General features: G+C 33.4%; 1 protein-coding gene across 1 annotated transcript; it reads left to right on the top strand.

Moving 5' to 3' along the window:
• The first annotated feature begins 467 nt into the window (after window positions 1-467).
• On the top strand, window positions 468-27255 carry LOC124354773. Its single transcript, XM_046805474.1, has 5 exons — window positions 468-488; window positions 4771-4935; window positions 12734-12903; window positions 15373-15434; window positions 26619-27255. The coding sequence occupies exons 1-5, from the start codon at window positions 468-470 to the stop codon at window positions 26714-26716; spliced, it is 516 nt and encodes a 171-aa protein (XP_046661430.1). The 3' UTR covers window positions 26717-27255.
• The last annotated feature ends 491 nt before the right edge of the window (window positions 27256-27746 follow it).

The raw sequence follows: 27746 nt of genomic DNA, 5'->3' as shown, positions 1-27746 counted from the left end.
GCCACTTATACCGTCTCAATTCTCAGTGCCATGACGTAAAGCATTTCTAGAAAAATGTCATTTGCGATTCTGATGTAACCTGACAGGACAATGGTGATTTGAAAAATCTCAAATTAAAATCGAAGCACTCAACCCTCTTTCATTGCTCCAGATGGATTCGACATTGACTCTAACAGGGACGAGGCACGTATCTTTATTATGTTCCATAGTATTTGTACGGAAGTTTATATGAATTGGAATAAAAAAAACACATACCGTCAACTCTTTCTCTCTAGTTGCTCCATATCATGATTCGGAGTCCACTATTATCACGAACAGTACTAAAAGTAGGTTCACACAATAACTCTGAGGTAATATACATATAGTGATTTATAAAAGTGCGATCTCCGCTAATATTCCTTCTGTATTGCTCCAATATTGCCTCAAACAGGGACGTTACTATAAGTATTACTACTACGAACAACGATATGTTCTCCAGCATCATTGAGGTAATTTATGGTCATTCAAAGAACAATAGATCTCGGAATCTTCTTCCATTTCATTACTCCATATCTTTTTCATTTAAAGGTTTCGTACTGGATTATTATATGCAAGCATAATGTGGAATAAGAAACTTCCTATGGCAACTGAAGTTCCTATCTCCGCCCTCAAATCCAGTCTCGTTACTACAGGATTGATTATTTATATTATTTTACTAGTTATGTTAATCTGGCTATTATTAGAATTACTTGCTACGTTTCCTATCATCTTTGAAGGTAAGTTATTACCATTGGAAAGAAAACTAAAATTCTGCATCTCAATCACGTAAAACTGCTTCATGTCCGTTAAGCAAAGTACTCATAATATAATTACTTTTTTACTCCATACTGAAATATTTTTTGGTAATTTTTACAATTCTAGTGTCCACATTAAATCCTATCCTGTTACTCCAAGACGGATGTTATGTACTACCTCCAGTAGTTTTGTTTTTTGTTCTCTTAGGAAAAGAAGCTTAGAAAATTTTTACTTAATTATGTAAGGACCTTAGCATTGCATCCGGAGTGACAGGATAATTCAAGATGGGTAAGGTTAGGGGTAGGGACCGATTCCTATAAAGAACCATGGGGATGAATTAGGGCACTAATCTCAAAGTCATGTCTCCGGGAGAAGGGGAGGCTAGCTCTGAACCAGCCTCAAAATAGGCTGGTTCAGAGATCCAAAGAGGTTTTAGAAATTTGAGAATTCAATTAAAGTAAGATTGAAAGTAAGATTAATATTATTCAATGCTGAGATACTGAGGCAAATTCTCCAAAGTTATGTTTTGTCAGAAGTGAAACATAAAAGGCTGAGGAGTAAAATGTTTTCAAAATGGAAATATTATATTTCCTTTTCAGGAATCTTCATACTGAGAGTTTCAAAACCCTCCGCAAACAGATATCACAACTATAGGTCAATTACAGTTTTATAATAGATGATGATCATTAAATTAAAATTAAAATCTTCATAAGTATCTGTTAAATAATTTCTTATTATGATAATAGTAACTGATTTAAAATTGTTTCACTCTTTTACTTGGCAGTATCTAGTGAGTGTTTCTAGCGGCAGAGAATAGAAACAATCAGGATGATGTATCCATCTTCCAGTAAAGGCCTAACTAGTAATTGTTCTGACTAGCCTAAGTGGGTTGCACTATATTAAAATTCCCGTTAACTGAAATATAGACTTCGTTGGTGCCAAATCGTTGTACAGTTCTTCTTATAATAGTTATAATATATTTTTTGAGGGCTCACCATTAAGTGTAATATATAAATTAAACATATGCAATATTACATAAAACAAAATTGCTCCTCCTTAAAAAAAACAGTACAAACAGAAAATCTCATAATAAAATGCCTTGTGTAGTTTGATTTTTATATATTAATGTTTTGTTTATATTATTGTTATTTTACCAAAAGGACATTCTTTAATAGTTAAACCCTAACTTCTTCATTCAATTCTTCTAGGAATTAATTTATTATTAGAAAGATTGTTTTAATCAATATAAAATGTTTGAAACGTAATAGACCTAATAAAGTTTATGGAGATAAATTTTTGTGATGTAATTTTTGTGTAACTAGAGTTTTTAATGGGGGGGGGTGGGGGGGGGGGGGGGTGGGGGGGGGGGGGGGTGGGGGGGGGGGGGGGTGGGGGGGGGGGGGGGTGGGGGGGGGGGGGGGTGGGGGGGGGAGTTATATATGTATTTTGTGACTATTTCTTATTCTTATTACGTTTAAGTAAAGTCGCACTACGTGAACTTTAACGTGGTGCTGAAAACTGAAAACACGTGTAATTGATTATAAAGGGTGAATAATCAATGGATCAGAACAATAGTTATTTATATTGTACTAGACAATACTGTTCTGCATATTTTTTACAACACTTTAATACTATAAATGTGCACAAATATAAATCTAATAGGGTCAGTACAGTACTAGAAGGGCTGTAGGAATCTCTTGAGTGTGCGATTGATTTTTACCTGCTCCTTTGTTATATAACTCTATTAGTACTACGCACTTAGATCATCTCTTTCCTCTTATCATATCAATGTCAGTTAGTATAGTAGTCAATTGAATTTCTTATAGGAGATGTTTGTCTCCTGGTAACTATGAGGTATATTGCTATCTCACTCGGCCTTAAGTGATATGTTTTTTGTACATTAAAATAAAATAATATTTTGCCGCAGTACAGGTGGACATACACTAATAAATCAATCTTAGTATTTAGAGCCGATATTAGTTGTTAATCATAACACTCTGACAATATTCCTGGGGTGAATCGCTAACTGGCTTTAATATTGTCACAGCCTTTAAATAAAACATAGTCCTATAGACCCCCAAAATTTGTTTTATGTCAACACAGAGTTCCTGAATAAATTTTGTAATAGGAATACTTCCCTTTAACTGTACAACCACAAATGTGGCTCTACGAAGAGAATACCTCTTCACCTAGATTACACTATATTTTGTGGTCTAGGAGTCTCAGATGTCGAAACGATGCAAAGAGTTTGTTTTAAATTTCTTTATTGCCTTACTTTCCTTATCTCTTCTGCCAAACATAAACTCTAGATTCCAGGATTCAATTCTGTGACAGCATCAGATTTTCAGACACTGCACTAAGAGGGTGAGCTAACTGGAGCAAAACTCAAAATTCATATTGTATACAATTAATACATTTTCTTTACTTATGCATTCCCAACTAATAGCTTCTCTCAAGAACATCTTAAACCTTTTTATGTATTGTACCTATGTATGAAAATAGTTTTATGTATTATATTTAACAATACATATCCTTAACACATTATTAACTGTACACTGTATTATATTTGTTTCATAAAGTACACTTTTTCTTTATTCCTTAAGCTTAATTACAGTTATAATTTATTATTATTGTAAATATTTAATTATTCTTGGGATTCTTCATCAGGTCAAAATTGACAAATTTCATTATTTATGTATATGAAGTTATGTACAATTTACAATACGGTTATGTGAAAAACTGTAAATGATACAAAGTATTCTTTAAACATTTATTTACACTTGCAAGTTTAAAAATAGCTTAATACTAAGCGCCATCATCGCAGAGTGATGTGCAACTCCAAAGAGATAATAAATATGTTGTCATATATGTAGAGGTTTTAAAAACATATATATATATATATATATATATATATATATATATATATATATATATATATATTATAGAACAGTTATAAGGATTTATATAAATTATATACATTTAACATTTATTTATTTAATTTAAAAAATGTACATTTATACATTAATTCTCTTAGAAAATCCCACCGGTACATTAAATGTTTTCTAATAATATTCACTTAAATTTTATTCAATAAACATTTTTAAAATTTCTTTAGGTTACTTACTGTGTGATTATAGGCTTTGTCCCAAAACATAAGAAGTGAAATATAGAAGCAGGGCCTCCCAGTGACGTCCAAAAGTATGCATTAGTTGTATATCATATTAACTACTTCAAAACAAAAAGAAACTATTATCATATTATTGTTCATATGTTATATGGTATTCATAAAATATAAAGTAGGAAAATTTTTGGGCAAAATAGCTTATCAATGACGGAGCTAAAAATAATTCTATTTGTATCCCTTTGTCTGTCTGCATGATATCTCAATAACAAACTGACCAATAGACTTTGAACTTTGGATTAAGCTTTATTTCTATTAAAGGAACATTGAGTTCTATGATGATGCATGTCACATGATGCATGTCACGCACAACAGGAATTTAGCTGAATGTTAGCAAACATTTTTACATTGGTCTTATAAGTAACCATGATGATAATTTGGAATAATTCACAGAATAAATACATCTGTAAACAAACAGAATACAATCATGTGGCATTTTAAACACTTGGTAATGTAACTCATGTAGCTTATTAAAATGATCTATGGTCTTGAAAATTATGCCTGAAACCTCATGGTGCGTGTTACGCCGACAAATGGTGTGGCTAAACTCCTACCTTTGTATTGAACAACCATTTTATAAACTACAGAGTATTTAAATTAAAAAAAAAAAATTAACATAAAAATAATATGTTCCAAAAATGTTGTACCTAATTCTGTGATAAACATTTTGAGGTGAAGAAAAATGTTAATACCCAATCGGTGGTGAGCTTGTTATAAAATATATTCAGTTTACTTACAACTTTTTTTTTATTTTATTAAAATATAAACAAGATATATAATTGTTACCCATAGCTAATAATGTAAGTTTGTTGCAGGAGTTTGAAGATGCGCTATTGAAGTTGGAGTTGGTGAACATCATAGAGAGCAGCACCGAGGAGCAGCTCACTCTGGGGAACCACAGGAAGTTGCAGCTGATGATGTGCAACCTACTCTACCCCTTCCTGTCAGGTTACCTTTCTTTGGGCCAGTTCCTGTTGCAGGTGAGAGTTGTAGGGCTGGATGAGTACTTGATTCTGAAATGTGAGTTTATGTGTGATTGCGTTCATCCTAACTCAACAGCTGTAACTCTGGTTGTGATGGTTCTATCATACTCTGTACTTACCACAGTGTTTCTATGAAGTCTTAAGTTTGGATTTAGGTTGGTTCCTATCGCACTTTCATTACAAATTGAACATTTTGTAATACTCTTTCATGTGTGTGCAATGCATGACTATTGTGGGGTGTTTTATGATCTATTTTGTAAGTTTTTGCAAGGCAAGTTTTATATTATTAAAAGTGAACATTGGTCTAGATACATTGCATGTAGTATTTAATGATAACATTGTGTTTCAGGGTACTAAACAAGAACTTTCATACCTGAAACTTTTGTTATGGAATTGAAAAACAAATACGAAGTCTGTGTCTATTTATTCTTTTTTACTTGTTTCGTTTTTAACTTTTCAGAGTTGAATATCACATATATCAGGGATTTCATATAAGTATCATATATTTTTGTACCTAAACTTTATAATTGCTCAGCAAATGTGTCAGATTCAGTACTGACTCTGTATTCTTATTGAGTCCAAAAAAGAGCAATCTATTTGAATAATAATTCGTGTAGCATTCACCATTCGTGTAGCAGGTGTAGCAGGTGTTTAGTGGCAAGTGTTCTTAAAAAATGCATTAAAAAGTGATAAATGTTTTTTTGAAATGTGTTTTAAGTGAGTAAAATACAAACATTTATCATGCTGTGTGACAAACCTTAATCATAGATTTGTTTTTTTATCTACTTTTTAAACAGTTAAAATTTAAAGTGAAAAAAGTACTCACAGTTGTTGCATATTGAGCACATTTTTGAGCTATTCTTGGATTGAAGGTATATTTCACTCACACGTTTAACTGAACTCTTTTTTCATTAAATTATTATAAAGTTTTTCTTTAATAGTCACAATAGTAGCAGTAGAGACTGATGTTTTGGGGAAACAAAGTGTACTATTTTAGAGCATATTGAAAAGTGGACTTTGAAATATTACTGCGCGTTCTGGTGTTGGGATTAAACCTGTATCTGCACAGCTGGTTTGACATTGGACTGAGTCTCATTGATAGACCAATGTAAACAGTTACTACACCTTGCTACTGCTTGCAGCTGATAAGATTAATATCATGAATTCCACATAACAATTTATTGGGAAAAACTTAATAATATGATAGTAAATAGTGGTATTATAAAGTAATGGTATTTATTAACTGAAATTAAAATATATTGAATGATCAATAGTAGTAAACAATAAATAAAACCAAATAAAAATATAATAATTAAACTGAACTGAATAATTTCAATCAATTAATAAATTATTTAATTAATTGAAAATGGTCCAAAACAATTAAAAAGCAGTTTCCGAAATAGGGGGAATATGTGTTTTGCCTCTGTTCGAGGACACCCCTCTTGGCCTGCTGTGGTGACTGACATTGAAACCAAAAAATAAAACTAAATATTTTTCATGTAATTTTTGTATGGAACTAACGAAACTTCCAAATGTAGGCAGTCTAATATATACCCATATAAAGAATTTAAAAGTAAATTTGGAAATCCCAGGGGAAAAAAAAAATGAGAGGTTCAACTTGGCATTAGAAGAAATGGAAAATGCTATTAAAGTAAGTGAGAAGTCTACTCCTAAAAGGGCCTCCAAGCTTAAAGTTAATTGTAAAACCCCCAACTTCTTTTACAAAAGGTTTGCAAACAGCAAGATTTAACTAATTTAACCATCAGTGTTGCAGACACCTCAAACAAAACATCAACTCCCAAAATAAATGATAACAGCTCCATAAACTGTTGAAAACCCTCTACATATAGATTACTCAATTGATCTAACAGGCGTCTCTATGGCAGAAATGGCAAACAAAATACAGACGACAAGCCTTCATTCTAGCTCGACCCCTAAAAGCCTCATATCTGAGGACGGTACCCTTCCTCTGGAAACAAAAGATCTGTACTCTGCATCACTTGGGAACAGAAATACATCGGACAAAGCTAGCTCTCCAAATCCAGAGATCGAAATGAAAGAAAACATACCAATATCACTTATAGAAGCAAAATGGGTCACTGATGATACAGTAGATGCCTACTCCAACATTTTGAATAATAAACATTGTACAAGGAGATGTTCATTTTCTCAACCCAGTAATTACACTGGCTGTAAAAATATTTGATGACTATGACAGTCTTATCAAACCTCTGCAGCTGCATAATAAAAAATTTATTTTTTTCCCAGTTAATGACTCATCTGAAATCCAAAACATTGGAGGCTCTGGATCCCACTGGAGCTTATTATTATGGGATAAAGTGGGTAGCCAATTTTACCATTTTGACTCTAAAGGTGATTATAACTTACTACATGCAGAGAAGATTGCTTTTAAAATTAATACATATTTTAACATGTCTAAAAAAGTTTCAGTAGCAAGTATTCAGACTCCAAAACAAACCAATAACGATGATTGCGGTATCCATATGCTCTTGACAACTGATATTATTATTTCAAAACTGTCTGAGGGGTGCATTTCTTTGTCACCAAGCCTCTTTGAAGAAATTCTTCTACCTCTATCAGAAGCTGATATTATAACAAAGAGGGCACAGCTTGCATTCTTGGTCCATAAACATCAGTATCTAAATTTCAGTACAAATACACTAAAGCAGCTGATATTTTACATCAAGACGAATAAGACAGAAGAAATACCTCGAAACAAAACACTAAATATTAACAAGACAAATTTGCAAAAACCTCGTGAAAACAAAAATTCCACCAAAAAGAAGCTGTCCAGTTTAGGAAATGATATGGGAGGGAAACTGAGACTCTCATTGTACTCAGATAGTCAGGGTAGAGGACTGGCACAGAAAATTGAGTGGATTAATCCAAACAACCTTAAAGTAGTAGGCTCAGTTATGCCAAATGCCTGCCTCCTCCAAGTAGCTGAGACTGCTTCACATACTAAGGATGATGTCATCTTTGTGATGGGAGGAACTAATGACACTCTATGTAAGGACTTTCGTCCAATTTACTCAACCTTGGAACAAGAACTGGTTCAGTTAAGCAAAAAGACACCTGTACTTTTAACGACAATCCCAGCGAGGTGTGATCTACATGTTACTGATAGTTACCATAATCATATTCTCAAAGCTAACAACTATATAAGAGAGTTAGTTAGTCGTCTTGACTCCGTTCACCTTATTGATCTGGATCTAGTACTCAAACGTTTCCACTTTACACACCACGGGTTGCATTTGAACAACAGGGGAAAAACTAAATTGGCGTATTCAATTTCAGACACTATAAGTTCAATCTTTCAGCAGGATAAAGAGAAGAGAATGGATACAACCTTACCAATTAATTTAGTTGAAAGTAATATGTTTGATGTCATAGAAGAATTTAAAAACTCTGCTGACACGGCTTTCTCTCACTGTATTTCAGCTGACGTTAAAATGACTCAGGGCGTGGCAGTGGTTTTCAGAGAAAAATTTAATAGACCACAACCTAATGACTTTATTAATAATCATCTGACATGTCAAAAAACTGAAGGAGCAACTATTTATGGTCTTGTGACGAAAACTAGACATTACCAAAAGCCTAATTTGATTGACTATGATGCAAGCTTTGAACAGTTTCTACAGGATTTCAAATTAAAAAAATTTAAACAGCTTATTTGCTCTCCAATGGGCTGTGTACGGGATAATGTTCCAATACAATATTTTGCTAAAAAACTTGTAGATTTTCAACATCGCACTGGAGCAATTATCAAAGTTGTATCTTTTGATGAAGGATCTGGAGAATTACAAAACGGTATGTCTCATCTTGAGTTTATCAAAAAGTTAAAACAGTCAATCTCTCTGCAATACCATCAACTACAGAAGTCAGCAGACAGCCGTGTTGAAGACTCCGTACCGAGAGCAACACCTTGGACCATGACCCACTCTGCAGCTCAGCCGCCTTTCACACATTCAGCATTTCAAAATGAAAGTGAAAATTGTAGTGCGGTTGAAAATATAGGTTCTAAGGTGTCTAGTGCTGTGCTTGTTGAGATCGGTAAGGGTGTCGTTCAAGATATTTTAAACACAACTGTAAATAGTACTAATATAAGTCAAATTTAATTTATCTCTGTCACCTGATAGATCAGGACAATGTATTTAGCCTACCTGTATGTACAGCACTGCCATGCACAATACAAAAATCAATCAGCCTTAATATAATCTTCTTAAATATTCAAGGTTTAAAGAATAAGGTTTCTGTTTTGGAGAGTTTCTTGCTTGATTTAAATATTTCAGTGGTTTGCTTAACAGAACACTGGATGTCAAAAGATGAAATTATTAGTTCTTATCCCATTGGGTTTTCTTGTGCTGCAGATTTTTGTAGATCAAAACAAATAAGAGGAGGAACCTGTATATTTGTTAGTGATAGACTAAAGCCTAGGGAATGTGATGTAACAAGGTTTTGTGACGAACTAAATTTTGAGGCAGCAGCTGCAATACTAGATGATTGTAAAACTGTTGTAGTTTCAGTATATCACTCTCCCAATGGCAATCCACAGGAATTTTTGCTAGTAATGGAGAAATTTTTAAATTTTATTATGTATTGGAAATTTTACACTATTATAATTGGGGGTGATTTTAATAGTAAGTTTGATATTACAAAACATACCAAAACTGCAAATGAACTTTTAAACATTTTAAGACAGTTCAACTTTTTCCCCTTGAATAAAAATGCAACCAGGGGTAAAAATTGCCTAGATAATGTTTTTATCTTTAATCACAATTTATATGTCTCCTCTGTAACTACCTTATCGTTTCCTTACTCAGATCATGATGGGATACTTGTTAATGCATGTCAAAAAGACGGTTTTGTTGACTCAAGGGGTACCTCTCAACATATAAATAGTATTCAAAGCATGGTACTACCTAAAAAGAATATTAAACCTCTCTCTTTACTTCTGGAGTCTTATGATTGGCCGTCCTTGTTAAGTGAATATACTAAGCAAAGTTCTGCAACACTATTTACTAAAATTTTTGATGTTATACTGAATAGTATTAATCATTACAAAGTTGTTAAAAGGGTAAATAGAAAAAGAACAGAGCATAAAAACAAATACAAACAGGATTGGTATACAACTGAATTAGCTATCATGAAGGAAAGGCTACTGTTCTTGGACAGATTAAGAAAATGTAACAGGGATAATATACATCTAAATATGGGGTTTTTATGAGTTGAAGTGTAAATACAGGTGTTTCTATAAATGAGGCAAAACATGCTAAAAATGTTGAGTACATTCAAAATAGTAAAAATAAATGTAAAGCTGCCTGGGATGTAATTAAATATAATACAGCAAACAGCAAACAAAATATTTGTAATATTGAGCCTGATGTGTTTAATGATTTTTTTCTCGAATCTGTAAAAAGAAATTAAAAATAAGGTTGTTAATTCCAGTTTTACATTTGTTGAACTTATGGAATCAATCTCTAATGATAGCTTAGTACATTTTAAATGGAAAATTGTTACTTCAAATGATGTTTTGGATGCTGTCAGGGGAATGAGCAATTCTGATAGTCAAGACATATATAGTATGTCTAACAATTTGTTAAAAAGTATTATTGGTAGTGTGGCTGAACCTCTGGCAGTGTCTATTAATCATCTGCTTCATGACGGTATTTTCCCTGAGCAACTCAAGATTTCACGAGTATGTCCAATTTTTAAAAGGGGTTCTAAGGACCAACCTCAAAGCTACCGCCCAATTTCTGTAATTCCTGTATTGGGTAAGCTAATTGAATCATTGGTTTGTAAGCAAATTACTACTTTCTGGGAAAGTAATAACCTTCTGGAACCTTCACAATTTGGGTTTAGAAAGGATAAATCAACTTTTAATGCTCTAGATCAATTAGTTAGACAAATTCACTCAGCTTTCGAGAGCAAGGGCTTTGCTCGGGCTACTTTTTGTGACTTGAGCAGGGCCTTTGATTGTGTTGATAGTAAAATTCTTATATCTAAACTAAAACATTACGGATTTTCTGGGCCTAATCTAAATTTTTTTGAATCATATATTAAACAATCGCAAGCAACTGGTCTTTAATAATGGTAAGTGGTCTAAAGAAGCCCTCGTGGAGTGGGGAGTTCCACAGGGCTCCGTCCTAGGTCCCCCACTCTTTTTAATCTATATAAATGATTTACCATTATCTCTTAACTCGAAAACCATATTATATGCAGATGATACTACACTTTTTAATGTCAGTCAAAGTGTACATGATCTGGAGCTGTTGGCAAATGATACATTAAAAAATGCATCAAACTGGTTTCATGCTAATGGGTTTTTGCTAAATAAAGACAAAAACAACAAAAATGTTGTTTACTCTTAGGCATATTGCTGGGTCATTGGACGAAAGCTATTCAGACTCAGTTAAATTCTTGGGTATCAACCTTGATAGAAATTTGACATGGGCAACACATATTGATTATCTAAATAAAAGACTCTCACGAGTCATTTATCTTCTGAGTAGACTGAATGATATTGTACCACTAAATTTTATAAGAGCCGCATACTTTGCCTTTTTCCAATCTGTTTTTAGATATGGATTAGTCCTATATGGTAATTGCACCAGAATTTCCGAAATACTAGTATTACAAAAAAAGGCAATTAGGGCTCTAAAAAAGTGTGATACCAGAGAGCATTGCAAACCCCATTTCATAAATTTTCGTTTTCAGACGGTTCTAAATTTGTATATATATGACTCGGTGGTTTACATCCATAAAAATCCAAATTTGTTAAATTTTAAACATAAAATTCATGACCACAACACGCGTAATCGAAAACAATGCTGAAATTGGACATTTTCGATTAAGCAAAACCCTCACCAGTCATGTTGTAGTATCTTTGAAAATTTATAACTTTCTGGAGAAAAAATATTGCTCATATCCCTTTGATATCTTTAAGAATAAGTTATATTCCTGGTTGTTGGAGAATCCGTTTTACAGTCTAGATGAATTCTTCAACACCAAAAGTATTGATTTTTAATGTGTTTGTTACTGTTACTGACAATTTGTACTGTCATTTTTGTGATTTTTTATTTATTTTATTTAATTTACTTGTAAGACTTTATTGACTATTGTATTGACTTGGTTAACAATAAGCAATATACTATGACTTTGTCAATGATGTAATACATTTTCATGACAAATAAAATTATTATTATTATTATTATTATTATTATTATTATTATTATTATTATTATTATTATTATTATTATAAGGGATGTAAACAATGGATCTTTTATATTTGTAGGTTAGTTATAGGCTTATCTATGATATTACTGGGGAGACTCAAAATTAGTGTTATTAGACGTTTACAAACTTATAGTTATATTTCATGGCTATAAATAAGTAAAATACGTACCATAAAACTTATTTTAGGCTACTAAACTGCAGCTATGTCTCAAAATTATTGTGATAAGTCTGGTGAACAAAGACAAATTCAGATTAGTTTTTATTTTTGTCGGCCAAAATAATTAATAATATATTTTGTTGATTTTCCATCAACCAAAAAAGTAGAACATTTTATGTAAAACTTCAGAACAATATACTTCTTTATATAAAAATACAGTTTATTATTTGTGTACCTATTTCATCTTCTATTATCTTTCCAGGGCCTTCACCACCAGAGAAGGTTGTCGAAATTCACATTAATCCTAATTATATTTTTGAAGTTAGTAAAAAATAAAACACTGAGAAAACTGTGTATAGTACAATAACATGTTCTGTACAGACAAAGCCAGAACCAATAAGTGAGAAGACTCTACTGCAGGCAGGCCAGGCCAAGATAGAAGCTGACCTCCACAACGGACACATTTATAGTCCGTACTCTCTGTCTCTGGACATGATCTCGTGTGCTCTCTCCGCTCTTACCCACCTCAATGTTCTCTCACGATCCAGGACGTAAGTTGCATTTGATTGTAGTAAAGGTTGAAACATGTTTTTGTATATTCAAAATAACGTTAATAAAGTTAAAATTGATAGATATACCAAAGTAAACTACAAATTTCCTCTGTGGTAACACTCAAGCTTTCTTCAGGGGTGGTCTGAAGTATTTTACGGGATGACCTCATAAATGTTCTGTTGCCTGTAAACAGATGTAGGTACCTCTCATTGAGGATCTCCTCAGCGTACCAGCCTACTCAGAAAGGTACAATAACTGACTTCATGAATGAATTTAGGATTTTTCATTCTGAAATTTAAACGCTCCCTGGATTATTCTTCACTGCAAGGCCATTTCTAGCATTTTGGATGGAAATGGGATTAAATAAGGACTTCTTGAAAATAGTATCACAGATTTTAGAGATACTAGGGGAACATCTTGTTGTCCCTTGTGTATTCTCAATTTGTTGAAACTTATTTTGTAGCCCATTAGTTGGAAAGCATATTTCATAGTCGTTTTGAGTGCACCAGTTCAGCTGACCTACATTTTCTTAACCCTTCCCACGCGGCAAACGGATATATCCGTTACGCCTAATTTTGACCGAAACGCGGTAAATGGATATATCCTTCAAAGTATATTTTGTGTTATTTAATAAATTTTAGTTGCCGTAGAATCCGCTAGAGTTCAAGGGAGTGTTGAATACTTGTTCCGAAAAGCAGATGTTACAGTTTGAACCTCATTGGCGCGTCGCTGTGGTGGGAGGGCGTGATTAGCCTCAGTCTGCGGTGAACCATTACGCGGTTAAACGGATATATCCCGGCATGGCATATTTTAGTGTTTAACGCTGTTTTGCCATATTTCCTTATTTACTGTTCGTGTTCCTGTTGTATTTAGCATTATATTATCTTTTTATTTTGTTATTACTTTATTTGCTGTGTCGTTATAGGCCTAGTTCTATGCAATGGCAAATCTTGACGATTTTTTGTAAAATTTGAAAATTTGTTAAAAAATATAGGGGTCTGATTATTTTGTGATACCGTATTATTTTTTTATTCCTAATAGCCACCACTAACTAAAAAATAAAATTAGAATGATTTGTAAAATGTAAAAAAAAAATTTAAAGTTAATTACGCGTTATGAGTCAAAATTGAAAGATAAATTCTGCGTGGGAAGGGTTAAACTTCTCTCTCCTCTAACTTGTGTTATGGGCTGAAAAATATTTTCAAAACACAACCTCTTTCTGTATCAGTGTTCTCTTAGCTGTCACAAGGGTATAAATCCCTCTTCTTCAGACTGATATACTTTTTTAATGTATTTAGAATTATGCATTGTTAATTGAAGACCACTACACTATCACCTGTAACCTCTACACCAATCTCTAGTGTTATCAGAAGAAATCAAGACTGATAGAACATGATTCTCAAGATTTCTTGAATAGTTGAACACATCTTTAAAGTTTTCGTTAAAGACTGCATTGTCGTGTTTTGTCACTTGTATATAAATTATGTAACAAAAGTAAAAGTACAAATTATTTGTTGACATTTATAATGCTTACAAGGTGTACTAGCTTGTAATTGAATTTTATAATCTTATTTGTAATATTGTAAAAACAATAGTGTTGAAAAAACTATGAATACGTCTAAAAATTAGATACACAATAAGAAAAAATAATAAGGTACTACACAAAAACACTGAACTATTAAATATCCTCCAAAACTACCAAGTATGGTTGCTTTTGCAAGAGGTCTCAGCTCCATTTATGCTGCAAGAAGTGCAATGATTTTAATTTATTTTGTATTACATTTTTTCTTTCATTGACAATTTTATAAATATTAAGTTGATAGTTAAAATCATGAGCAGAGGTTAAGTCGCATGTGTTTTTATTAGAAGAAAATAATATAAATAACAAATGAATGTTCAACATTTTTTACATTTGATGTTTTAAAATATAAACAAATTACTGATTATTTATTGAAAACAAAATGTATATCAATAATATGAACAAAGACGTTTAGGTTTTAGTACTTTTATGAGTAGTAGTGTTTAAATTTTGAAAACAATGTATTACAATGTTTTTTATACATTGTTGTAATTGTTATTTAAAAGGCTAGACAATATTATGTCTTTCACGGAAAACATTGGATCTAGTTCAATTCAGTACTTTAATCAATCCCAAATTATATCATGAATTCAAATTGTTTTGCTTACATTGAAACCATAATATGTTGGTGTGTGTTGTCTATGTTGGTATATGTTTTCATTACTTATGGGTGTACCATCAAGTATACGAGTTGGTAGTATACTGAAATCTTGTTTTTGTGATCTACATTAATATTTCTAATGGTTCAAAGAATACAAATTAAAATAATCCCACTTTATATATATATATAAAGTGGTGTGTATATATATATATATATATATATACACACACACACACACACACATTTGCTTGTGCATGTAATTCAATACAAATTGTGCCTATGTTCCAGAAATGGAGATGTGAGGTATACAGTTCTTCATGAAAAATTGATGCCAATAGTTAGTGAACTTGGTAAGTAATGAGTCCATCAGTTATTTTTGAGTGATATGTACCACACTGAGTCTGTATAGTTGCCATTTGAGTTTTAGTGGTTTGTTCTTTCAGAAGGAATTGAATAAGAGGCTGGTGACCTTTGTGGCCCTACCTCTGTCCTTCTGAACCTACCACTGGCCCATTTGGTGATGTTATAAAATGGAATAAGGAGGAAAGGCAAGAAAGTACTGATAAAATATATGTGTTCATAGCATGATCTGAAATTTAACACCAATGCATAAATCCAATATATTTATCCAATAATCTAGCTTAAATCCAAATTCTAAAGAGCCACTTGAGCTCTCCTAAAATGTATGAAGAAATATTTAAGAAAATTTTTGGAGTAGGCTTTTTAGTGCTTTATTTTGTAAGTACATATTTGTACACAAATAAACTTGACTGATGGATAAAAAATTATATAAATATAGAAATGTGCTAGGTCAGGGTTTTACAAATTAAATATTATTTAAACCACTTTGTAATTTGAATTTTTCTTGCTACTTTATAAATACAATGAATTATTGACTAATTAAAAATTATTGTACAGTAGGGATAGGTTACATTAAATTTTGAAATTGTATTTAAATATTGCACGCGATACTGTAAAAGTGGCATAATGATGTATGGAAAAAGAAAACTTGGATAGTAGTTTTCGAGTAAAATATTTTTTAGAAACATGTGTTCTAGGAGGGAACCCTACTCCAAATGATCAAAACCAATGTGTTTTGTAATAAATAAGATTCAATAAGTCCTTACATACACAGTCTTTGTGTACAGGATTGGGAGGGTTGCTTTGTTTTGCTGAATTTTGGTACAACTCTGAGGCTATTTATTTGTTTTGTAGTTATTATTAAATAAAAATTATTTTCACTAAATAAAAGAACGAGTTCATTCTGAAAATTTGAAAAAGGTGCACTTTTGCATAATGCTAAACAGTGTTAGCACTTGAAAGAAAAATATCTACGAGACAAATCATTTGTTAAGAAGTTTTAACGAATAGCAAAGACATGAAAATCAATTTACGGGACAAATCATTTGTTAAAAAGTTTTAATGAGTACCAAAGACATGAAAATCATGTTTCATGACTCTATAGTGTTCACATAAGTGGGGTTAGAATGATGAGCATTTTGTACTCTGATAAAAACCAATATTTTTTAACATTTTGTAAATATTAAACATGTTTTGGACAAAAATGTCAGTTTACTGCTTTTGGTGGAACTGTCAAGAAAGATCAAATGGGATTTTTAATAGTACTATGATTTTTACGATTTTACCTAGCCGAGTTCGAAATATCACTTTTTACATAATTATACTTCTTTAATACATTGACTGTTATAAAATTGGTTCTGAAAAATAATTTACTTGAATAACTTACCGTTGCTGTATAGAAGTCTAAATATGCAATTTTTGATCATCCCCTTTAGGTGTCTTGCTGATATGTCACAGCAGACTGGTCAATTTTGGCAGTTATGGTGTTTTGCATTAACTCAAATGTTATTTTTCGTTTAGAAAAGTATTTTTACGTAAATTGTCTTATCAGTATCACTAAATAATATCTATACAGGGTGAGTCTGACCACCCGTGCAGTATTTACAGCTGTCTTAATAACTAACTTCCACACTTTTTCTATCTCTTTTCTCCATAATTTGGCCTCTCCGAATCCGTTAAAATTATTTTCAATTTTGAAAAATGCCCATAAAGGGCCCAATTTGAGGGGTAGGGGTGCTTTTTGGGGAATTTTCAAATGTAAACATGGGTTGTGTGATACATCAATTTAAAGGTCTAATTACACCGAACATTTTGGCACTAACAAAAGTTAATTATCTTTAACCGTATGTACAGGGTGTACCAAAACGTTTTGAAATAGGACTTTAAAATAAAGTACTGTGTTACCCTACCTACAATACGGAACAGCTCCAGATTTTTTTCCTAACTTGCTATTGACCTATTTTTCAATGAAATGTGTGGTACGGGCATTTTTCACTGGATTTTCTAAATGTAAAAAATATTCAAAATTAAAGAATACAAAAAATCCTAACACTAAAAATTCTTAAATAGCAACATACCTATAATAAATTTTATATCAAATAAAAGGTCTTTTTAAAACAAACATTTTTTGTATTTTAACTTTTTTTCCTATCTCTTACTGTTACTCACATTTGTGCGAGGTAATTCTCACAGCGTGCGAGTGGGCTCGAGTCTGGTTTGCCAGGGCACAATGTTAACAACTTTAGAGAGCATTTTTTTTTCCTTTCTTGAAGTATATGCTAAAAAATTCCCTGACAAGATGTTCGTTGGCATTAATTTTGCATGTCTTCGACAGCACATGCATAGGGTTTTTTGGAGGGCGAATAAGAGCGGGTTATTCTTTCACAGGAAGAAGAGTTGCTACTATTTGTAATCGGAAATTGTAAATGCTCATCTTTTGAGTTCCAGTTGGAAAGATTATTCAGTTTACTTGCATACCGTGGTCACATGGAGGAAGATGAGCACTTTTTTGTACCATCTCAAAGACTTGTGTTCCATGGGGTAATATGAGAAGGGATTGGTTGTTTCTGTCGATCCCTTCATGTTAGCATTCTTCTGTACAATTGGCAAGAATATTTCTCGTATCTGTCTTCTGTTTATCGAGATAGCTATACTATTTTAAAATTCTGTTGAAATATATGCCACAGGTCTCTCCATTTGACCACCAATATTCCTTTTACATAATGCTGAAATGGACTCCTTTTTTTCAACTTGGCTGAATTCTACCGTGCTGTATTGAATGTAATATTAAAAAATTTAGTATTAAAAAGACCCAATTTGGAGCAGACAGGGAATTGGTTTTTTTTGCACACATAGTCATCAACGTTATCCAGTAATGGGGTAAACTGACATGATTCTGGTGCCACACTCAAATTATTTAACTGGCATAGCTCTGTAGCTAGAGGGGTATGAAGAGACAGATATTTCAATATTGATGTCATCAAGAAAACAATTTGGGAGGAATTGTCGGCCATTACTGAGGGTGGATTTAAACAAATGTTATGAACAATCAAATTCCCGATTGGAAAAATTTGAAGAATACAAGATTGTTAAGTGTAATAATGAAATATATAACTTTTAGATAAAATCCACGAATCTTTAGAGTACACTCTTGTATGGGTGCCCATTATTCATATAACTGTACTAACTTTGTACGAAAATTATATTTCTGCGAATGTTTGCAATGGTAAAATACTTTTGATTAGATTATATATACATATAAATTTACAATATCCTATAAAAGTTAGTTGTAGAATGGAAGGGGGAAATAAAATATAAACAATGTTTTGGCTAAAAGTGAACAAGGGAACATTGTAAAACGTAATCGTTACATGTAGAAAGTTAAAAGTAGCAATTTAAATTAAAACAAATTACTATTTACATGGCAAACACAGCATAGTCGTTTTTGGTTTATACATAATTGAAATAGTTTAGTACAAAGCTTCTTTTTTACCTTTCAACAGTTAGAACTAGTTTGTACTTTGCTATGAAGTGAAATGCTTCAGACAGTTGTCAACTTTCTGGCCATTTGGGAATGAACAAGTTTCTGAAAACTTAAATTACTTAAACAGCTGTGTTCTACTTTAACTGTAGAGTAGAGTAAATGTTACTTATAATAATTACTGTTTCATTTTCTACTTGTGAAGAAATATTAAAATTACTTTAAAAAAATAAGTACTTAATATAGAGTATTTAAAAATGTATATACTTATTTAGAATCATTATATTTTATGATAGGAAGCATTTATGTATAGGGTAAATTGTCTCGTTTTGAAGTTTAAACTTATAATTAAACAGCCACTTTAAATGTAGTAATATCATCATGCATTAGGGTAGGATTTAAGACTCATGGCACATGGTATTTTCATGTGTTACAAAAATAGAACAACTGCGTTTCTAGGATGGGAACTTATCCTTTTATAGTGGTCTCAGAGAACTTAAAATATAAGGTTAAGTATGGAATATAAAAAATAGCTATGTTTGGTTATGAAATGATCAAATTTAAACTTGAAAGCGAAACTAGTTATTTGTAAAATTCGAGCATATTCTTGAAAGTATAGAGGAGCCAGAATATTAACCATCTGACAGGTGGACTGGACAACACATGTCCAGATCGTAGATTTTCAGGTACAAGGGGTGATCAAAAGGTTCCAGGACTTTTTATTATAGTATGAGAATGAAATGGTACAAGAAGTGTAAAGATGGCCGAACATCCACAGAAGATGAAGCTGGTTTCTTCATTCAGATGTATGGACACCCTTCAACATCAACCAACAATGACAATGTTGCTAAAATGAATGGCTCTTTTTACAAACAGACTATCGACTAATAATCCATGAAATGGCAGAAGAATGTAATATTTTTATTTGGTTCATGTCAAGAAAATTTTTATGAAAACCTTCAAATGCGTCATTGTTGTGGCAAAATATGTTCCAAAACTGTTGACCCATGACCACAAAGTGGAATTCAGGTTTCTAAGGAACTTCTTAAAATAACAAAATGACGACGGAGAGCTTCTTAAAACATGTCATTATGGGAGATGAGACATGGGTTTTTGGTTATGATGTTGAAACAAAAGCCCAGTCATCACAATGGACATCAAAAAGGATTTCCAAGACCCAAGAAAGTTTGTCAAATCAAATTTGAAGGTCATGCTTATGGTTTCTTTGATTGTAAAGGTGTTGTCTAGTATGAACACCTCTCATGAGGTTATACAGTTAATAGTTTTGTTTATCTTGAAACTAAGACAATTAATTGCGTAATGCTGTGAGAAGAAGTAGACTTAAGCTGTGGCAAAGTGATGATTGGGTTTTTCATCATGACAATGCTTCTGTTCACTCTGCATTAGTCATCCGTGAGTTTTGTGCAAAAAACGCCATGTCTGTATTCCCTCAGCCCTCCTACTCACCTTACCTGGTTCTGATTGACTTTTTCTTTTCCCAAAACTCAAGAGACCCCTGAAAGGAGGAAGATTTCAAGCAGTTGACGAAATGAAAGAAAAAACAACGGAGCTGCCTAAAAACACCATTAAAAAGATTTTTTCTGGGGCCTTTGATCAGAGGAAACACTGATGGGAAAAGTGGGTAGCTTTCCAAGGGGTGTACTTTGAAGGAGACAAATTCGAATAACTTGTATGTTTTATGAATAAATGTGTAAAAAATTCAGTCCTGGAACTTTTTGATCACCCCTCATATATGTTTGGTTCTTTACATACAACATATTCTATTGTCAAGTTTGAATTTGCCAAACTTATGGCTATACACTGATTGGTATGTTGGAAGTTATTTTGGCATCTGAAGAAGAGGATAGATTCCAGTCCTTGAAAGGTAGTGTTCTATTTTTGTACTTTCAAGTCATCCATTGTCAATAGAAAACCTAAAACAAAAAGTGTATTATTCTATTAAACCAGGTAAATTTACAGACTGCTGTTGAATTATGTGAAAATTATTGCAGTCCAGTAGTGTTATAATGAAATCAGAAATCAGAATCTCTTTATTTACAAAATCACAAGGAAATGTAATGGCGTCAATTTTATAAAGTTTATGATCTTGAGGTTTCTTGCTTTTACAGATCAAATCAAATCAAAAAATTCTTGAGTTGTATATATTGGTTGCTCTATCAGCCAGCTTTGTAGTTGGCTGCGAAGATCTTTCCCTCTTACGCGTTTCAAGAAATCTGGCATCGAGTTGTAGAATCTCTGCCCCGCATAAGGATGGCTTTTTTGTGTACTTGGTGGTATGGTGCAAGGGAATGGTGGTAGTCCAAAGCTCTTCGTGTGTTGTAGGAGTGTATATTCCTTACCCCCTAGGGAGTCCCAGTTGGTCCCCATGCACAACCACACTGCATGTATGTACATGGCTGTGACCGTTAGGATCTTCAACGATTTATAGGCTTCTCTGCAGCTCTCTGTTGGGCTTAAGTCAGCTAGTGCCCTTACTGCTTTTTTCTGGAGGACAAGAATTCTGTTTAGATTCTGTTCAGATGTCCCTCCCCACAGGAGTTATCCCATAGCGGATGTGGGATTCTACTAGAGTGTGGTATGCTGCTTTAGCTGCAGCAAAACCTCCTATCCACTTCACTCTTCGAATAATCATAAATTCCTGAGCTTAGCTTTTTACTCAGTAAATCCACATGACTAGTCCATGAGAGATCTGCAATCAATTGTTAATCCTAGCAGTCTTGCTTGTTGGTCAGTAGAGGATGTTAGGAATGTCGGGTATGTCATCTTGTCTGCGACTAAAATTTTATATGTATCGTCTTTTTAGGGTTGATAGCTAAATCGTTCTGGAGGCAATATTGAAGTGCTTTGTCAGTAGTTGAGGTAATGTTTGTGACCAGGTCTTGTGAGTTGTTACTTTTGATAAATTAATGTAGTGTCATCTGCATACATTGTTGCCCCTATGTTGTCATTTTTAATAAAACTGGGAAAGTCATTTGTAAAAAGCACAAACAAGAAAGGACCAAGAACAGAGCCCTGGGGCACTCCTCTTTTTACTGGTAGTGCATTTGATCTGAATGTAGATCTTCTGCCAATAAATGTTTTTTGGATCTCCACAGACTGTCTACGGTCATTCAGATAGCTATCTACCCAGTCTCTTGCCTTCCCTCGAAATCCCAATCCAGTCAGTTTTTGCAGTATTAGATCGTGGCCCAAACAGTCGAATGCCTTGCTATAGTCCAATAACACTGTTGAAACAAGGTTGTTTACTTCCAGTTGATCTGTAATAGATTCAACTATGTCTGTTATTGCACTTATGGTTGATCTTCCTTTAAGGAAACCATGTTGGTTTTTGGTTAATAGATCATGCATTTCAAGGTGATTTAACATTCTTGTTAGAGCAATTTTTTCTATTATTTTAGAAAAAGTTGAAACCAGTGAAAGAGGTCTGTAATTTTTTGGGGTCTGTAGTAGATCCTTGTTTGAATTTCGGATAAATTTTTGAAATTTTGAGAGCAGAAGGAAATTGGCCTAAACTGAATGATTTTGTTAATAATATAGACCAGTGGTGTTACTAATTGATTCGCACAGAGTTTTATAGCTTTAGCTGGAAACTTCATCTATGCCAGAAGATAGTGTAGGTTTAAGGGTGGCTATTGTCTTCAGTACTTCATTTTCATCAGTTGGAGTTAAAGTAAGGGGGTGATAATTGAGTTCTGGTTACTGTTCAGAGGAGTTACAATAACTGGGTTGTGTAGCTGATTTCGACTTTCTTTCAGTGTGGAGTCAGCAATTTTCACAAAATATTTGTTAAGGTGATTAGGACAATGCGGGTCGGATCCTCTTTCTATATTCCCATTCACTTCTAATCGAGTAAGGTGGTCCTGCTTTTTCTTACATTGCTTTTCTGCATTGATGACATTCCAAAGAGCCTTTGATTTGTTACTTGATTTATTTATGAGTTCTTCTGTGCTGTTTAGTTTGAGATGTCATGAGTTTGTTGTCATATTTTCTTTTAGCAGATACCATTGTATCCTTGTCACTTGGGTTTCTTGTCATCTCATACTTGTAAAAAAGCTTTAAGATATTCACCTTTCAGCTGATTAGCCTCATCATCATAAACTAATTTTGGCTTAGAACTGTGTTTAAATCTGATTCTTTTCTTTGGGCATGCATAATCTAAAGTTCTTGTCACAGCCATTAAAAATTCGTTGTTGTAAGCTTCTTCAGCATCGTTAGCCTTGAGTTACACAACTCCAGTCCTCATTTACAAGCTCACTTTTGAAGCAGGTCAAGGTTTTCTGTATTAAATTTTTCGGTTAAAAGAAACTAGGGTTTCTTCTGGTATTTTCTAGTGTAGTTGGAAGGCTGCATATTTGATCCTGTGTGGTCCGATATTCCGGCTTCAACTATTGTATAGTCCATATTGCCGTGTTGAATGTCTGTACAAATGCAGGTCAATAGAGGTCTTTGATGTTGCCGTTATTCGAGTAGCTGGGAGGGGAAGTCTTGTTATTCCATAAGAAAGTAATTCTTCTTCAAAGATCTTGTTGATCGGAGTTTAATTTTAATCTGTCAATATTGACATTCTCCCATTATTACAACTGATTTGTTTTCTGCATGCGTTTGTAGTGAGAATTTCTGATAGAATATCCATGGCTTTGATTAACTGATCCGCTTGGTGGTCGATAGATTCCTATTATGTAGATTGATTGGTTTACTACATTTAGTTTGACCAATGCAGATTCGCATTCGCCTTCCAAGCAGTGGTTCAGATATATCAATCTCTTCTGCATTGATATTTGAAGTGTCTGCCAAGTATATAGCTACCTCCCCTAGCTTATGATTGCCTCTACTGAAGTGAGCTAACAGTGAGTAACCTGCAATGTTTGTAAGTTTAAGGTTGTTAGAGTTGAGACCATGTTCCGTTAAAATTAGTATTGTAGGTTCAGCGGAGCTTAAGAAGTGATTCAGTCGTTCCACCTTTTTTTTTAGCCCTCGTACATTTTGGTGACAGATTGTTATTGTTCTTCTTGTTTTTCTTTGTTTTTTGGAGGTGCTCCTAAAAAATTATCGATTCCAGTAGAAATTTCATCTGATGAGGTTACCGCTTGCTGCATATCCTTGTCTCTTCCTTCCCGCGCTTGTGGGTTTGAGCTGTCGTTGTCTTGTGCTGGTAGGGAAGTACATTCCAGGGTCTTGATGAACAGTCTGTTGAGGCAAGACTGAAGGGCTTTGTTTGTAGATTACCTCTTTGTAATAGTCTATGTTTTTCACATAAAAGTCTTCCACACTCTCGTTGTCAGCGCGTATCTTAGCTGTCATTGGCGGAATTCTCTCTTTGGGAATAAGCTTTTCTGTTTAAAGTTTTGTATTCTGATATTTTTTCCTATAATGGGGAATGGGAGTTATTTTATTTGTGTTTTCTGGCTGGTTTGGGGGGTTTTGCTCTGACTTGCTCTTGACCACTTGTAGTGAGATGCTGAAGTGATTTCTCCTATTTTTGATAGAGGGCTGGCTCTTATTCAGGGGTTGGGGCCATTTACATGTTTTATTATCAGTATTTGTGTAGCTTTTTGAAAGTGTGCTGGGTGTTATATTGTTATTTGATTTTGCCTACTAAATGTGATTTACTTTCAGCTATTTTGATTTTTAAGGTTTTAATTTCTTCCTCAAGGAAGATGTTGTTTCGATTTTACTTCAGCTAGCTCAATAAAAATCGGTTGTGTTGTCAGGCATAGGAGTAGGAATATTGATGTTTTGTTCATTTCCCTTTGTGGACAGTTTGAGTTTCAGAGTTGGTGTAGCTTGGAGATTCTTTATCTGATTCTGATGTCATTATGTTTTTTTAGGTTTCTTTGTAAAGCAAAAATGTTTTTCTCTAAGTTGTCAATTTTAAGTAGATATTCGTTTATTATTTGATTTTGTTTTCTGTCATTTTCTTCAAACATACGCTGCATGTCTGAGTGTATTTGTTTTTCTTTCTTTTGAATTATTATGTAATTCTTCTATTTGGCATAGAAGGTCTTCAATTTTTGAGGCAGATATTTCTTGTTCTCTTTCTAGGTTCTCGGCTTTTTCCTCAGCAATCGTTAGCTTTGATTCCAGTTCAAATTTTTGTCTCTTCAGTGAATCATTTTCCTCTAGCAGTGCTGTTCCAATTTTAGCTGCCAATGTAAGTTTTTCTTCTTCGTTTTCTGAGTTCTCTAACAGGTTTTCTTCTGTTAAGCTCTCTTCAAGATGTTTTAACAGACATGCTTAGAGCATCACTTTTTTTTGTAGTTGCAATCTTCATTTTGTGTACTTATGTCACTTGCTTCAGCTGCTTCACTTTCCTCTGCTTCCTTCAAGGCTTTATTGAATTTGCTATTTCTGAAATTGTCAGTCCTCAGTCTTCCGTGCATGTGTTTGTATTCCAAGTACAGACAAGCATCATTATCCTTTATAGTAGTCGTCTCCTTGGGTTCCAAAGAATTTTACATCGTATTTTGCTTGCTGTTTTTCTGTCCAAAATACATTTACAACTCGGGCAGGCCAGTAAGGATAACCTTTTATCTTAGCAAATACCTTGTCTCCTTTATTGAAACTTGGCTGCCATATTAGAACCTAAGTAAAAAGGTCTGCTGTTCCTATTGTCGATAAAATAAAAATGAGGTTGAGGTGGACAGTTTTTTTAAGCTTGGTTTGACTGATTCCTATTGCCAATAAAGTAAAAATGAGGTTGAGGTGGACAGTTTTTTTTAAGCCAGGTTTTGACTGATTCCTATTGTCAATAAAATAAAAAATGAAGGTTGAGGTGGACAGTTTTTTAAGCTGGGTTTGACTGATTCCTATTGTCAATAAAATAAAAATGAGGTTGAGGTGGACAGTTTTTTAAGCTGGGTTTGACTGATTCCTATTGTCAATAAAATAAAAATGAGGTTTGAGGTGGACAGTTTTTTTAAGCCGGGTTTGACTGATTCCTATTGTCAATAAAATAAAATTGAGGTTGATGTGTATAGTTTTTTAAGCTTGGTTTGACTGATTCCTATTGTCACCTGGATGAAAGTGAGATTTTAGTGTCAATTAGGTTAAAAATAGAGTTGGATACTATATTATGATGACAATATCCAAGGTAGTAGAAGTACAGCAGCTGTGCTGTAGGTCAGCGCTGACAATGCTGACACAGTGTCTGGGGTCAGTGGTCGGGTGTTCCAGTTACAGGTGGCAGAGCAGCTGTCTGCCAACGCTGTATGATGTGGAATGTAACAACACTATATGTGGAATGTACCACTGTGACGTCACTGTTAGTGAATAATTTCAAGGATATTAGTCCACCAAGTGTTTTTATATCTCAGTCTTGAGAGCTCAAAATGTTATAAATTTATTTAATCTTGTGTAAAACATTTGCATAATCTTCTTGGTTTGTCTCAATCTTAAGAGTTTAGTTGCTTGTCAGTGTTGCAGTATTAAATTTTCATCTCTTATTCAAAGTTTTTATGTATTGTGAAAAGATTATTGGTTTGTTGACTTACTTTTGGTCCAAGGTAGGTGTTGTGCACAAGTAAATAATATTTTGTTGGGTTATTACCACTTAAATACACATCTATCTTGGAGCTCACTTCACTTTGACTGTAGTCAGTCAGCCATGTTTTTTGATTAATTTATTCTCAGTTTTGCTTAATTTGATCAGTTGTACACATTTTGTATACTTCAGATGAGCTAGTAGTGAGACCCCAAGTCCAAGGAGATCCGATGCAGCTCAGTGCCAAACACACCCTGCTAGACCCGGCAGCAACCAGAGCCAAACTGTAACCGCTATCGCCCACCGTCCTCGTACTTGCTGCACTGTACATATTTGTTCATCGAAATTTCATATTCCATAAGCTACGTATTTTAGTTTACCTGTTAGTTGAAACTAGAAACTGTCAATAAGGTAGTGACTTAAAGTACTGCGCTGTAAATTTATTATGTTTTTGTCCTTTATATTGTATAATATAAATTTAATTGAGCTCAAGAGCTCAGGTTAATTTCTTTACCAAATGTGTCGTAACACGATCAAAATGTTAAATTATTTTAGTTCCTGTTCATTAGATCAAAAACTACCCTACTTATGTATGTATAGAGTTTTAAAAACTAAATTTAATCAAAGAAATTGTAATTTAAATTTATTTATACAGTTATCTTGCAACGAAAATAATTTTGCTTTTGATGTGTCTTTTTATTAGTATTTCATAGCAAATAGTAATTGTTTTAAACATTCATATGTTACATTTTTTCCCATTCTTCTTAAAAATTGGATGAAGTTAAGATGTACATTCCGTGAAAAATAGAAAAAAATAAAAAATCTGCATTGGGGGGGGGGGGGTGGGGGGGGGGGGGGGTGGGGGGGGGGGGGGGTGGGGGGGGGGGGGGGTGGGGGGGGGGGGGGGTGGGGGGGGGGGGGGGTGGGGGGTTTCCCCAATACATCTTTTGGTATAATGACAATAATAGTCTATGACGATTTTTCATCCACCAATATAACTCGTGTTTTACATAAACTTTTTTAGGTTTAGTAGTAACGAGTTGCTTATTTTATAATATATTTTAAAATATGAGCGAAATTGTTTAAGAATTTATTAATGATTCTAAGAGTGTTACAGTGTTTTAATATAAATAGTTTGTAACCAAGATACAAATGTATTAATGTACATAATGTTATATAACTGAATGGATTAATTCCTAGGGGATTTCTTTAAACAGAAATATTTCATTCCAATCTGCCAAGGCATGTAACTTATCCAATATACTATCGGGATCTTAGCAAACAAGATTTACGAGGCAATTGGTTTATCCAAACGGATTA

This window comes from Homalodisca vitripennis, chromosome 1 (assembly GCF_021130785.1).
Source record: "Homalodisca vitripennis isolate AUS2020 chromosome 1, UT_GWSS_2.1, whole genome shotgun sequence".
Taxonomy (NCBI): Eukaryota; Metazoa; Arthropoda; class Insecta; order Hemiptera; family Cicadellidae; genus Homalodisca; species Homalodisca vitripennis.
Note: the sequence above shows the minus strand (reverse complement) of the source record. Positions and strands in the feature narration are given on the sequence as shown.

Coding starts and splice junctions, on each gene's coding strand:
- LOC124354773 (XM_046805474.1), top strand. CDS start 468: ATGTTCTCCAGCATCATTGAG. Junction 12,904..15,372: donor GTTCTCTCACGATCCAGGAC/GTAAGTTGCATT, acceptor CCTATGTTCCAG/AAATGGAGATGTGAGGTATA. Junction 15,435..26,618: donor GCCAATAGTTAGTGAACTTG/GTAAGTAATGAG, acceptor TGTATACTTCAG/ATGAGCTAGTAGTGAGACCC.